Source organism: Lynx rufus, unplaced genomic scaffold (genome assembly GCF_022079265.1).
Source record: "Lynx rufus isolate CCGP_SWC_20201006 ecotype Redwood Valley unplaced genomic scaffold, mLynRuf1.p SCAF_1, whole genome shotgun sequence".
NCBI lineage: Eukaryota > Metazoa > Chordata > Mammalia > Carnivora > Felidae > Lynx > Lynx rufus.
The window spans coordinates 189066116-189078205 of record NW_025814823.1 but is presented as its reverse complement, the minus strand read 5'-3'; the positions used below and the strand labels follow the sequence as shown (position 1 = coordinate 189078205).

The 12090-nt window shown below is 41.0% G+C and overlaps 1 protein-coding gene across 3 annotated transcripts in view; it reads right to left on the bottom strand.

The window, feature by feature from the left end:
* Nucleotides 1–12090, bottom strand: part of EBF1 (EBF transcription factor 1) — a 390645-nt gene that overhangs the window by 364331 nt on the left and 14224 nt on the right. For all 3 annotated transcript variants that reach the window (XM_047091804.1, XM_047091811.1, XM_047091820.1), the window contains exons 5-6: nt 11891–11964; nt 2079–2147 (exon numbers count right to left, since the gene is read on the bottom strand). In XM_047091804.1, coding sequence (XP_046947760.1) covers nt 2079–2147; nt 11891–11964 — 143 coding nt within the window. The remainder of the gene's footprint in view (nt 1–2078; nt 2148–11890; nt 11965–12090) is intronic.

The window sequence follows — 12090 nt, the reverse complement described above, 5'->3', positions numbered from 1 at the left end:
AAGGGACCAACGTTGGTTACACACTGTTTTCTACTTTGTCAAACCAAAAAGAAAAAAAAGTGAAAAGGATAAATGTCATGAGCAATATCTCTAAAGCCACCAACAGTATAAAGTGCATACTTATTTTGCCTAAATTGTTTGAACTACCCCAGCCAAGAAAAGGTTTTAAGTACCCTACTGGGACAGATGCAAGGCGGCAACAATAGAAGCCACACTAATGCAATCCAGGTAACACAATCCTGTTTCAAAAACACGGGGCCGGGCTAATTACAGCGCTGCTGAGTCAAGTTTCTTATGCCATCGCAACCCGCAAGAACAGGTCAAAATCAAATGTTATTCAAACCACAGTCATATCAACCTTCTATATCAGAGTCACGGCTTAAAACCAAATGAAAAACTTAAAAGCTTAACCCATTCACAAGCAAAAAAAAAAAAAAATGTTTTCATTGCGGGTGGCAAGGTACGGTTCTTGCCATCATCTAAACCAAAAGGAACTGTGCGGCAGAACAAAATGCTTACGGTTTCCAAGTTTTGGGGAATATTTGGGCTGGTCCTTTGATCACAACACTTTCTTTTTAACAGAAGCATAAGGAAAAACTTGCTCAAAATAACAAATGATTTTTTGAAGAGATGTATTTAAATAAAACAAAACAGCATAAAGGTTATATTTATTTTTGACCTTTTTCATTTGAAGATTTATCTTCCACTGCAGGAGAAGGAATCACATGACTGGCATGTCTGCTCTCACAGATAAACATGCTACTCTAACACCACGGGCAGCACGCGCAACTCACTGCATAGTGAACATTCACACGTGTTCTCTTTGAATCAAGTATATTAGTACTCAGTTATCAAGCAAAGGTGTATGCTTTGGGTGAATATTAGAGATATACTTAGTTAAGATGTCTAATTGAAATGTAAGCTTTAGAGAGCTACTTGGCAATCAAAATTGGGTTGAAGCTTGTGGAACCACATAAGTCAAAATCAATAAATCAATGTTTTGACATAAATTACGATGAAGCAGTTTTTCAGTTAACTGAAAAACAAGAAAGTAAGCCCCCAAAAGGTAAAGAATTGGAAACACAGATGGATAGGGTTGTTTGTTTTTAATCAGTATTTCCAAACCCAAAAAGGAACTTTTGGTCAGCTGTTCATTTCCTCAATGAGGGATCTGTCAGTCTAATTTGCAAGACTCTTTTCCAGCTACTGGAGGATGCTAGCTAGCTCTTTTCCTCACTGACAACTGACAGTATCTATAAACCTTCCAGGCCATTTAACTCTCAATGAGTAATGCTATGTAACAAATGGTTTCTCATACATTGAAACATGGTTTCTCATGTTTCTATACAATGAATTTCAATAATTAAAATGTAAAATGAATATTTGGAATGCGACTTTGCATAATATGTGCACACACTGACTCCAAACTGCACCAAACAACTAAAACAAATTTATTGTTCTATAGTGATTTACTTGGTCATGTCAGATTAGTAATATGGATCTGTTGAAAAACACAATAATTAAGACAAGCAGGATAAATTAATCAACTTATAATACAGTATGAGCTACCATCAAATGCGGGAGATAACGGTAGAAAGTCTTGGTTCACAGATCTCTTTAAAACTGCTTTTATGCATAAATAAAACCTTAAAATGTAGATGGATTACGTCCAACAGAACTACTGTAGCTAAAAGTGATAATGATTCAAACATTTTTCAAATAAAAGTTAAATATTTATAAGCACCCAACCACATTTCATAAATCACAAACTATTATTATTTTATTTCTGAAGCTTCCTGGCACAGCATGAGGATTGAGCCACAGAAAGTCAGGAAAGAAAGAAATATTCCTTTAAGAGCATGAATCATACACAAAACCGAAGCAATCCAAGAAAACGGGCCTCCAAAGAACATTCCATATGGTTTTCCCAGGAATCGCAAGAGCTCGGCGCAGCTTAGTCATGACCAACAGGCAAATTTCGGCCACATGCATTCCTACCCCTTGCCCATGAGCGACACAAGGCAGGTGTTTCATTATAATGAGGAATAAGAATCCAGTGAAAGTAGAGTGGTCCCTACCTGTCAATTATCACTGGATCTGAGGGAGTCTCATTTCGGTTGCCACAGCTTTTCTTGTCACAACAGCGGCTATGGAGCAAAAACGAAAGGATTTAGTACAACCATTACAATGTAAAATCATCATTTAGGCAGACAGAAGGTTCAAATTGCTGGGTTGCAAATGCTAGAATTACCACAAAGCCATACCTGGCAATCAACGGATCCCTGGGACAGAAAATTCTATGTGGGTCACCTATGGGTTAATGGCCAGGCTTAACCTCTCCCTGAACAAAGAAGGAGGGAGGAAGAGGGACTCTGCTGGAGCCACGACTGACAGCCCTAAGATGGGGTCTCCCCATCACTGCCCGCAGTATTGAAGAGTTCACTGTGAAATGCATTATTATTACATCTACCCAATGAGAATATTCAGGGTTGTGGGTGGCTCAAACGTTCTTCCCTCAAGATCACACTAATTGTGTGGAACGCGTCAATAATGAGGTATGAGTGATTTCTCCCCCTCCAGTCATTTTGTATTAAATGGATTCCTTTTTCTTTTCCTTTCTCTTTCAGGAGAGACGTTTCCTTCAACCCCAGCCTGCCCAAAATCCTAAAGCTCTAACTGTTTGCTTTTGAACCATCTTCATGAGAATAAAAGTACAACATAGTAACGAAGACAAAGAAAAGGCAAGATAAAAGAAAGTGGAGATCCACACGTTCTCTGGCTTCTGTGTCCTGTGCTGGCCACCATTTACGTTTTCTGGAAGCATTATGGACAGTTGATCCAAAGGCTACCACAGCCCTGACAATGGATGCTCTTAATTAGGTTAGGAAAAAAGCAGCCATAGGCAAGAAAAGCACCCACTATCAAAATCCCCCCCCAGCTGTGATGATAAGGCTGTCAGTTTTTGTAAAACTGGGATGCTTGTAAGGGGTGAAAAATTAAGGTTTTTGAAAATTACCCACAGTCAATGGAAAACTGTCCATCTGAGCCTTGTTCGCAAATAAAATATGTGTGCACTGGTCAGTCCACACCCAGGGGCACACTATAAAAGCACATGTTTGATCAGTCAAGGAGGCAAGAAAGTTATCCAGGTGTTATACACTGCCATGCACCACAAATAAAATATGCACTTTTCTCCCTTCTTACACAGACACGGATGCGCGCACGGAAACACACACACACACACACACACACACACACACACACTTTACTTAGTGAATCACAGAGCCTAAATTTAGAGAGCTGCTGGAGACAACCAAACATTGAACTTCATTTTCAGGACCCAGAAATATACTTTTGGATAGAGAGTCTTTCACCAAAGTTGGTTGGGTAGTCTTTCCTGGCTGTAACTCTATCTCTGAGAAGAGAATCAGCTTCCAAATTTGGTGTTAATTCTCTTTGTCTCTCATATCTTCAGAAAGTAATAGTAAGAACTGTATCTCCTTTGTCAAAGCCCCAGCTAAAAGTCACTCTGTCCACCTTATAGCCTTTCCTTTCCAGATTCAAAGGGAACTATTTCCCTTAGGCCTAAGTTCTGCTATGCCAATACTATGGACATAGAAATCCCAAATATCCCAATACCCAAGAAACAGATGAGAAAACAAGGGAATGAGAAGTACAATGATTGGAATGCTTACCAAAAAGTAATAATAATTTAAAAACTAAACCCCATCATCCCTTAACTCTGATCCCCTACACCTTCATATCAAGGGCTTTCCAGAGGAGCATGGTGGTTAAAAACACTGGCTCCAGAATCAGACAGAGCTACCTATGTGATCTTAAGCAAGGTACTCTCTCCCAGAGAATCTTAGTTTTCTCATTTGTAAAATGGAACATCTGTGATCCCCACCTCAAGTGCCAAGGCACAGATTCAGGGCAATCAGGGTATAAAGCTGGGCTTTACAATGCCCTCATAAGTGCTCAATGAAGGGCAGTATCATTATCACCTCCTGCTCCTTCCTTATCCAACCTCCTCTTTCTCCAAACCTGAGCAAAGTTTCTCTGTGCTCTGCAGAAGCAGCAGGTCTCCAACCTATTCACAGAACCCACATCCCCTTTACTCAGGGAGAAAACCAGTAGGTGGGAAGGCCTATCTCTCCTCATCATTTTCCTTTTTTTTCAAAACAGTGAGTGGGCAACGCAAGTCCCAATGGCTGAACCTTCATGCCAGGCCTGTCTAGACTAAACGTGCTCCAGGGACACATCTACCTTGTATGATGACAATTTCAAAGTAGAACCTACATGTCTTGCTTGGTTCTCTCTCTCCTCACTGCCATACCTCTCCTCCACATCGCTTTCATTTCTCACTTGGACTTCTGCAGTGGCCTCCCATCTAGCCTCACTGCCTCCACTCTTTACTGCCTAAAACAGCCAGAGTGATCTTTCAAAGTGTCAATGGGACTGTGTCACTTCACTGCCCAAGACCTTTTAATGGCTTCCCCCAGCACTTAGAATAGATCTATGGCATGACATGATGCCAGACCACCTCCCAACCTCCTGTCACTCTCCTCTGACTTGCCAAGCTCCAACTTCACTGGCCAATTTCAATCTCTCCAATATGCCTCACTCAGTCTGACCTCAGGTCCAGACCTGGGCAGGTCTTCCCACCTGGTCTGTTCATCCTCCAACCCTCCCTAGTTAGCCAGTCTCTACTGCCTGTTGAGGCTCAACCTCTACGCTCCTTCTCTGGAGAGGCTGGCCCTGACACCCTTCAGTTTTCTCCTGGTTCTTTCCTTTCAGGGCATTTAACACAATGCAAATAATATATTTATGTATAGATTTGTGTATTTTTTTGTTACTATCTTTCTTCTTCCACCCCACTCCCCACTAAGCCATATGCTTAATAAAGGAAGAAGCTGTCAATTTCATTTGCCTAATGAGTAGCTTAAGGCCTGAAATAGAAGGGAGAAGGTGAATATTGATTGATTGATTGATTGATTGATCTAATGACTTCAAGAATGATGTAATGTACTGGGGGAAATACAATCCAAGAAAATAGGAAAGTGACAGAGGAAGCCAAGCTGACCCTCAAAGCATGCACGGCAGGTGGAAGGAAGACTGACTCCCATCCCACCCCATACACCAAACCACCTGCCCCCCAGCAAGAGCCACACTAGGTCTGAGACTTGTCCTTTGACTGAAGCACTGTCTTTCTTCATCCCCTTAAAATAAAAACGCCCTTGAGCACAGCCAGATGAATTGAAGCATGGCATAAATGAGAACCATTTCTCTCTGCTGTGCCCCAAGGGACCTAGGGGGAAAGGCAGATGTGAAGAACAGAAGTGTACAGGGAAAGATGGAACAGGAATAAAAGGGGGCAATGAAGGAAAGAAGAGAAAACAAAATGAAGGGGCCAGAGGTCACTGCACACTTATAAAAAAAAAAAAACAAAAACTTCATGCAAAGCATGAAGAATGTCCCCCAACAGGTTTCCTGTCTTTTTGGGGGGGTCATGTCACTGCACCACACAGTCATCACTCCCAAAGTGGGCATCTTGGGCCCTGCTCTGTACCTGGGGTGGTGACAAAATAGTGTCCATGGGATGAGCTCTGCTTTAAAAATATACATATATGCACATATATGTGTGTATACATATATATGTATGCATCTCTGTGTGTATTTATACACATGTACATATGGAATTACGTGCAGGATTAAAAAGGATGAAGGTGGGTTTTTACACACTCTCAAGGAAAGAAGTCTAAATCAAATTGTGAATCGAGAAAGCCAAGTTGCTGAATAGTATATATCGTATGGTCCTATTTCTAGGAGAAAAAATGAAGGGGTGAAAGGAGAAGGGGAGGGGAGGGGAAGATGAATGTGGCAAGGCCAGTTCACACCCTCGCTTCACTCAAATCTCTAGGCAAAGTCACTGCCTTAGAAAGCCCTTCCCTGACTGACTGCTCCAGAGTGCTCCCTCATCCTGTCTCACTTTTCTCCCTAGCGCTCATCACGTTGTAGTCCATATTTATTTGTCTGTTTCTTTACTGTCTGTCTTTCCATGAGGACAGGGGCTTAGACTGTTTCGTTCACCCCTAGAACCCCAGCAACTAGAACAGAGCCCAGGGCACAGGAGGCCCTCAGGAAATATGTTTTGAATAAATGAAGAGAAACTTCAGAGAAGAAACCTATAGGGAGTAGGATAAGAAGCAGGAAGGGAGGGAGGGGATATATTTTGTTTCCATACTTCTGCAGTCTTCTATTTTGTATTGCAATATTACTTTCTATTAAAAAACTAGAAAAGTCAACCATAGGTTGGGGAACGAAGGTCTTCCTTTAGACTAAGATGACATCTATCCCCCTGCTGCTTCCTAGTTCTGAGCCCAGAGCCAAGCTGAGCAAAAACCAGTCCTTCTTCCCCACCATGGTCTTTCTGGCCCTTCTCTTTCATCTCTTGTCTAAACCTAGCTGCCCCCTTGTTCCTTCTACCGAACTCAGAGAGATCAAGAAAGGGACGCACCACATAAGACAGGTATTAACCAAACAGGATAGGATGAAGGGAGAACAGATTCACTTGTGTTTAAGGCAGAAGAGCACTCAGGCTGAAACACCACACTACATGGAACAGCAGACGTGAAAGCACTTTAAGGGAAAAGTTACTGTGTTAATGACAGAAATCTCAGTGCAATTATGTCCTCATCACTGTGTGACAGATGGATCTTCATCCATTGAAAACAGTGTTTCTTAAGCTCTTACTATGCCAACCACAGACCTGGCGTTTGACCCCTAAAGTGTGCATCCATCAGGGGACTTGAAGTTTCCTAATTAACTTTGTCACAGAGCAAGGAGCCTACTATTTCACATCCCTTCTCAACCTGCAACCCAAGTGGCAGGAGGGCAGTGTGGTCTGTCACAGGAGTGGGTACCCAGCACCTGGTATCCTACAAACACTGTGGACTCAAAACAGCATCCCTTTCCCCAGCAGGATCGTGCATCTCTCAGACAATTTTGCACAGCCAGAGAAAATCAAACGCATGAGTCTCTTCCTTAGCAGACTGACACAGGTGGCATATCTCTAGTGACCTGACACACAGCTTCATAAATCAGGGCAAGCAACATTTACATGTTTCCCAGTCATAGGACCTGCAGATCCTCATCTTAGGGACATGGAATCTCTTCCTAGAAGTAGAACTCCTTTGACTGGAGAAAAGCACCACCTCAATCTCTAAGCTTTACAACAGAAAATAAGATTTTCTTTCCTGTTTTGCCCAGGTGGCTACAGAATGAGATACATGAATTATATGAATAGTCTGATTAATACCGATAAGGGTAAGTTCACTCTTTCCCTTAGTTTACAAACATTGTCAAGCTTTCCCACTCTCTTAAAAAAAAAATTCTCCTTTACTCTTGAGTTAGTTTCTTCACTGCCCACCTTTCTCCTTGCCAGGGTCGCCAACATTCCTTGCCACCTTAACCCCATAAAATCTGGTTTCCACGCCTCAGCACCTACTTGAATGTCTCCTCTCAAAGATCACCAATGTCTCTCTGGTGTTTTTCTTTCTTCAAGTCCATCAGGATCTCCCCAGCACTACCCAAGATAGGGATCCATCTTGGATGGGGAGGGAAACACCCTCCTTTTATTGCTATGGCCAGTATGCTCAAGGTTCTTTTTCCTAATTCTTGAATATACTCTCCCTCCTTGCTAAATATGACCACTCCCCAAGAATGTACCCATGGCCTCTACTCTTTCTATTCTCCCACTCTTTCCAATCCCATTAAGCCCATAACTTCAGCCCCCCCTTTGGGAAAAGACTTCCAAAGCTAGTTATCTTTTACCCTGACACTCTCCCAGCTCCAGGCTGCAGCCTACCCACCTGCAATCCTCTCCCCAGAGAAATCCTGCCAGACCACCAGCAAACGGACCCAGACACTTCTTCATATACCCTCTAAAACTCTTGTCCTATCTCAACCCCCCCCCATACCTACAGCTACTACCCACCTGCAGGTACATCCTCCCTTCTCAGAACAGCCACCATCTTTCGCTTCACCCCTCATCACAGACAACCCTGTCTACACTGTAGTGTGGCCTCCTGCTAATAGGTCGCATCTCCCAGGCTAACCTGTAAACTCTCTTATTGCAAGACCAGTCCTTTGGCTCTGCGTTCCACAGTGCTTTGCACATAGCAGGTGTTAAAAGAATGAATAAAAACATCCTTAACCACCAAACCTCAAATGAACAAAGTATGTTAATGTTACAGTAGGCAACACTCTTCAGTGTTCTTTTATCATCTTTCACTCTGAACAACTATGTACCAGGTACATAGGTAGACGCTGCAGATAACCGGGTCACTGTTACTACTTCTTCTGCTTCTACTAATATTACTGCTAATACTGCTGCTATTCCTGTGTCAGGCACCATGGTAAGTATTTACTGGGATTACAACATTTAATCCTAACAACCACCCTGGGAGAGAAGTAACATTTTCCCCCCAATTCACACATGGGACAACTAACAGAGAGGAAAGCTCAGTGACTTCTCTGCCTTCAAGGAGCTCTTAGCTCAGCAAAGGAGGACGGGTCCTGGGCACACGGTTACAATGTGCTGGGCACTATGAAGGAAAAGCATGGGATATAATAGGAATTCATAACAAGGGGACAAAACTCAGACCAAGGGCCAGAGATGCTTTCCTGAAGAAAACCGTGCTTAGGTAGAAATCTGAAGCACAAAATCAGAATAAGCCAGCAGAAGAGTAAGGAAGAACAGACTGTTTCAAGGGGCCAGGCTTGCCCTGGGAACTCATGGTCCCACAAGAGGCTGGGCACTGATAATGGAAAAAGAATGCTTTCCTAAACTGAACACCCATCCCCTGAAATCTTCCTGTGCACTGGAAGGAGAGAAAATCTGCCCTGGCCTGCCTGGGGCACTGGGAACTAGGACTCACCTACCAAGCACAGTTCCTATTTTCCATTTACATTTAAACTTACAGGATGTTGAGATGCACATATAATCAAATCCCTTATAGACTCCTGCTTTAAAAAATCCTGCAGGGGGCATATTTTTTAGAGAACTTAACCACTAAGTATTAGCAAAATATAATGATAATTGGTACGATAGATTCCAACTTACCAAAAATGCAGAAACTCTCCCAGAATACCACAAAAAGAATTCTATGCCATCAAGTCTAAGAGGTTTTGTCTCAAAGACAGGCAATAATTATGATCTAATGGCAGTAAGTTCTTTAGCCAGCTCATGCAATGGGGTTACCCTCTCAACAGAATAAAATATATATTTTTTTAATTTGCAACCACCTGAGAAAAAACTCCCTGGTGTTTTTCTTTTTTTTTCTTTTTTTTTCTTTTTTCTTTGCCTGCAACAAAACAGAATCATCCAAGCCCTTTCTTGTCTATCTAAATTTTTGTGTCTTCTTTACCATAGCTCCAATGTACTATAAATATACAGCTTTTGTGACATAAATGCAAAGTTTTATTGTGCTGTTAGCCTTGATAGAAAGCACTGCAGAAAGTTGTTTAGAAATTAAATATCTAAAACAAGCTATTTTAAAATCCAGGGCCCTCACTATTTCATGTCTGCAATGAAGAAATTTCATCTTGGGGAGAGCAAGCTGTCTTTCACACCATATGGCTAATGGTGGTGCATAGCAATTAGCCAGGCTGATTAATGGTGAACAGACTCTAATTTTATGCTTATAATTGAGCCTGCATTTGCACCCCTGGTGCAAATTCAGCACATCCCAACTTCCACTTACAACAGGCAAGAAATCAAGAGAAATAGGATGGTGTGGAAAGTGAGAATTTTTTTCCTAAAGCCCCCTAAAGAGCATCAGATTTGCAATTTAAAAGACTGTTAGCCACACAATAGATGACAGGTTTGTGTAATAGGGTCATGGCGGCCTGGTAAACAAACAGTACCCCTTACACATCTATAGGCAGCCAGGAAAACCGTAATCTGTAACATTAGCAGGATGACATTTTGAATATGGCTTTTCCCTCTTAGCCCTGCAGTACAAATATCATCATTTGCCTTCAGTGGCTTGAGAGTTTTATTTTTGCTATTTTTATGTTTCTGAAAAATAGAAAGAACATCAGCAGTAAAGCACGCCAACCAGCATAATAAAGTACTTTGGACCAATGAATTTTAAGAACAAGAAAAATATAAACTGCATTAATAGAGGGCAGGCTTATGTGTGAAAGGCATAATATATCTTTAAGTATTTTAAGAATAGAATTATTTCCAGCATAGTCCAAACATGTACAGATATGAGATGCAAATCTATGATACGTAGACATTAGTTGGCTTATTGTTCGAGATCCATCTTTCTGCCTGTCCCTTATTTGCTAGAATCACATGTAATAGAACATAGAAAATTCATTCTAATGACATGCTAATTGTGGGAAGCTAAAATAGAGATATGATCAGAAAAGTAGTAATACAAAGGAGATCACTTTTAATGCTTTTCAAAATGATTTTACTCATTTAATTCTGAAAAGTGTAACTCAGTTTTACAATTCTTCCTTACATATAAGTATGACACTAATTTTTGCCTAATGATATCTTCTAAGAAATTGAAAAACCATATTTTTGGGTTTTGTTACTATTTTAAAGGTAGGGAAAAGCAACCTCTTCATGGAATAATTAACAAGTTTTACAAATCACTGAAGTGAACACTTGTGAAACTCCTGAGTAATTTAGAATAATCTATTCAAAGCATGCTTTTTGAAGAGAAAAAAAAGAAATTTTTATATCCACATAGAATTATAGATATAGAAGTTAATATTTGGGATTTCAGTAAGAAAACACACTGAGCCCCTTTTATTTCATTTCCACCTGTAGAGTTTTAAGATAGCTTTCCCCACAAGTCCACGAGCAGCAAATAAAGCCCACCCTCCCGTGCTGAAGTGGCAGCTGAAGGTCTAAAGGGATTGGTCAGTAATAGTCAGGAGCCAAGCATGCTTTGTGCCAGAGAGAGCCTGCATGGCTAACAAAGCAATTAGTAGCCTTTCTCTGATGCGTAGTGGCATCTTCATGCTTTATCCAATTACTCAGAATATATCAGGTGTTATTTTACGCTGGTGTTATTTTATGAAGAATAAAAATCCTATACCGCAAGTCTAAAGGCTGTTCTCTCATCTACTCTCTCAAGTGTGGAGGACTGGCTGAGGCCATGAAAGTGAATTTGGTCTCCTTGCTTATTTTCAAATGTAGCTTGTGCCTGATTACAGGCAAAATAAATACACTCGTTTGTGGGTGACATGAATTTTGATATCTTTCAGGTGTAAAAGTGTGCCATCCTTCCAAAAGCTCACTACTACTGAGAAATATTAGCTACATTGTCAGAGTTATATACAGGGTAACTAAGAGGAACAGATCAGATGCAAGGGGTGAGGGGAACCCACACTAAGTTTAAGGAGGAATGATGCCTATGTACTGATGGTCATATTTTGAAGTGGGAGAATTAAAAAGGGGAACTATAACTTTTAAATCTTATCCAAACCAGAGGCTTCTGCTGACATCAATAGAACTCTTACTCATTTTACTAGCAACGCAGTTGAACACATATATTAACACTAAAAGGTTATATTGTATTTTATTTGATTGAGAGGAAGAAGGGGAGGGCATTGCTTTGTGCCCATTAACAGTGTGATATCAAAATGGAAATGTATGTCTTCCGGGATGAAGTCTAATAAATAATTGAGAACCACTGTGATGCCTGACACTTTACTACCAAACACTTGTGTTTAATAGTTCTTTTTAGATCATCTAATAGAAGCAAGATAAATATACACCCAAAAATAGGCCTGTGCTCACCTAGATTTGAGATACAAATTCATCTTCTCCTTGCTAATTAAAGGGAGAGAACAAGGTATTTCTTACCTGCACATGATTTCGTGTGTGAGCAAGACTCGGCACATTTCTGGGTTCTTGTCTTGGCCTTCATACACTATGGCCTGTAAACAAAGGCACCAATTGAGCTAAAAATGGAACCAAGTAGCAAAGAACAAACTATCGCAATTGAGTACTTGATCATTTCACCATTGCTGGGGGCCAATTAGCTTTTGGGAGCCCAAGACTGT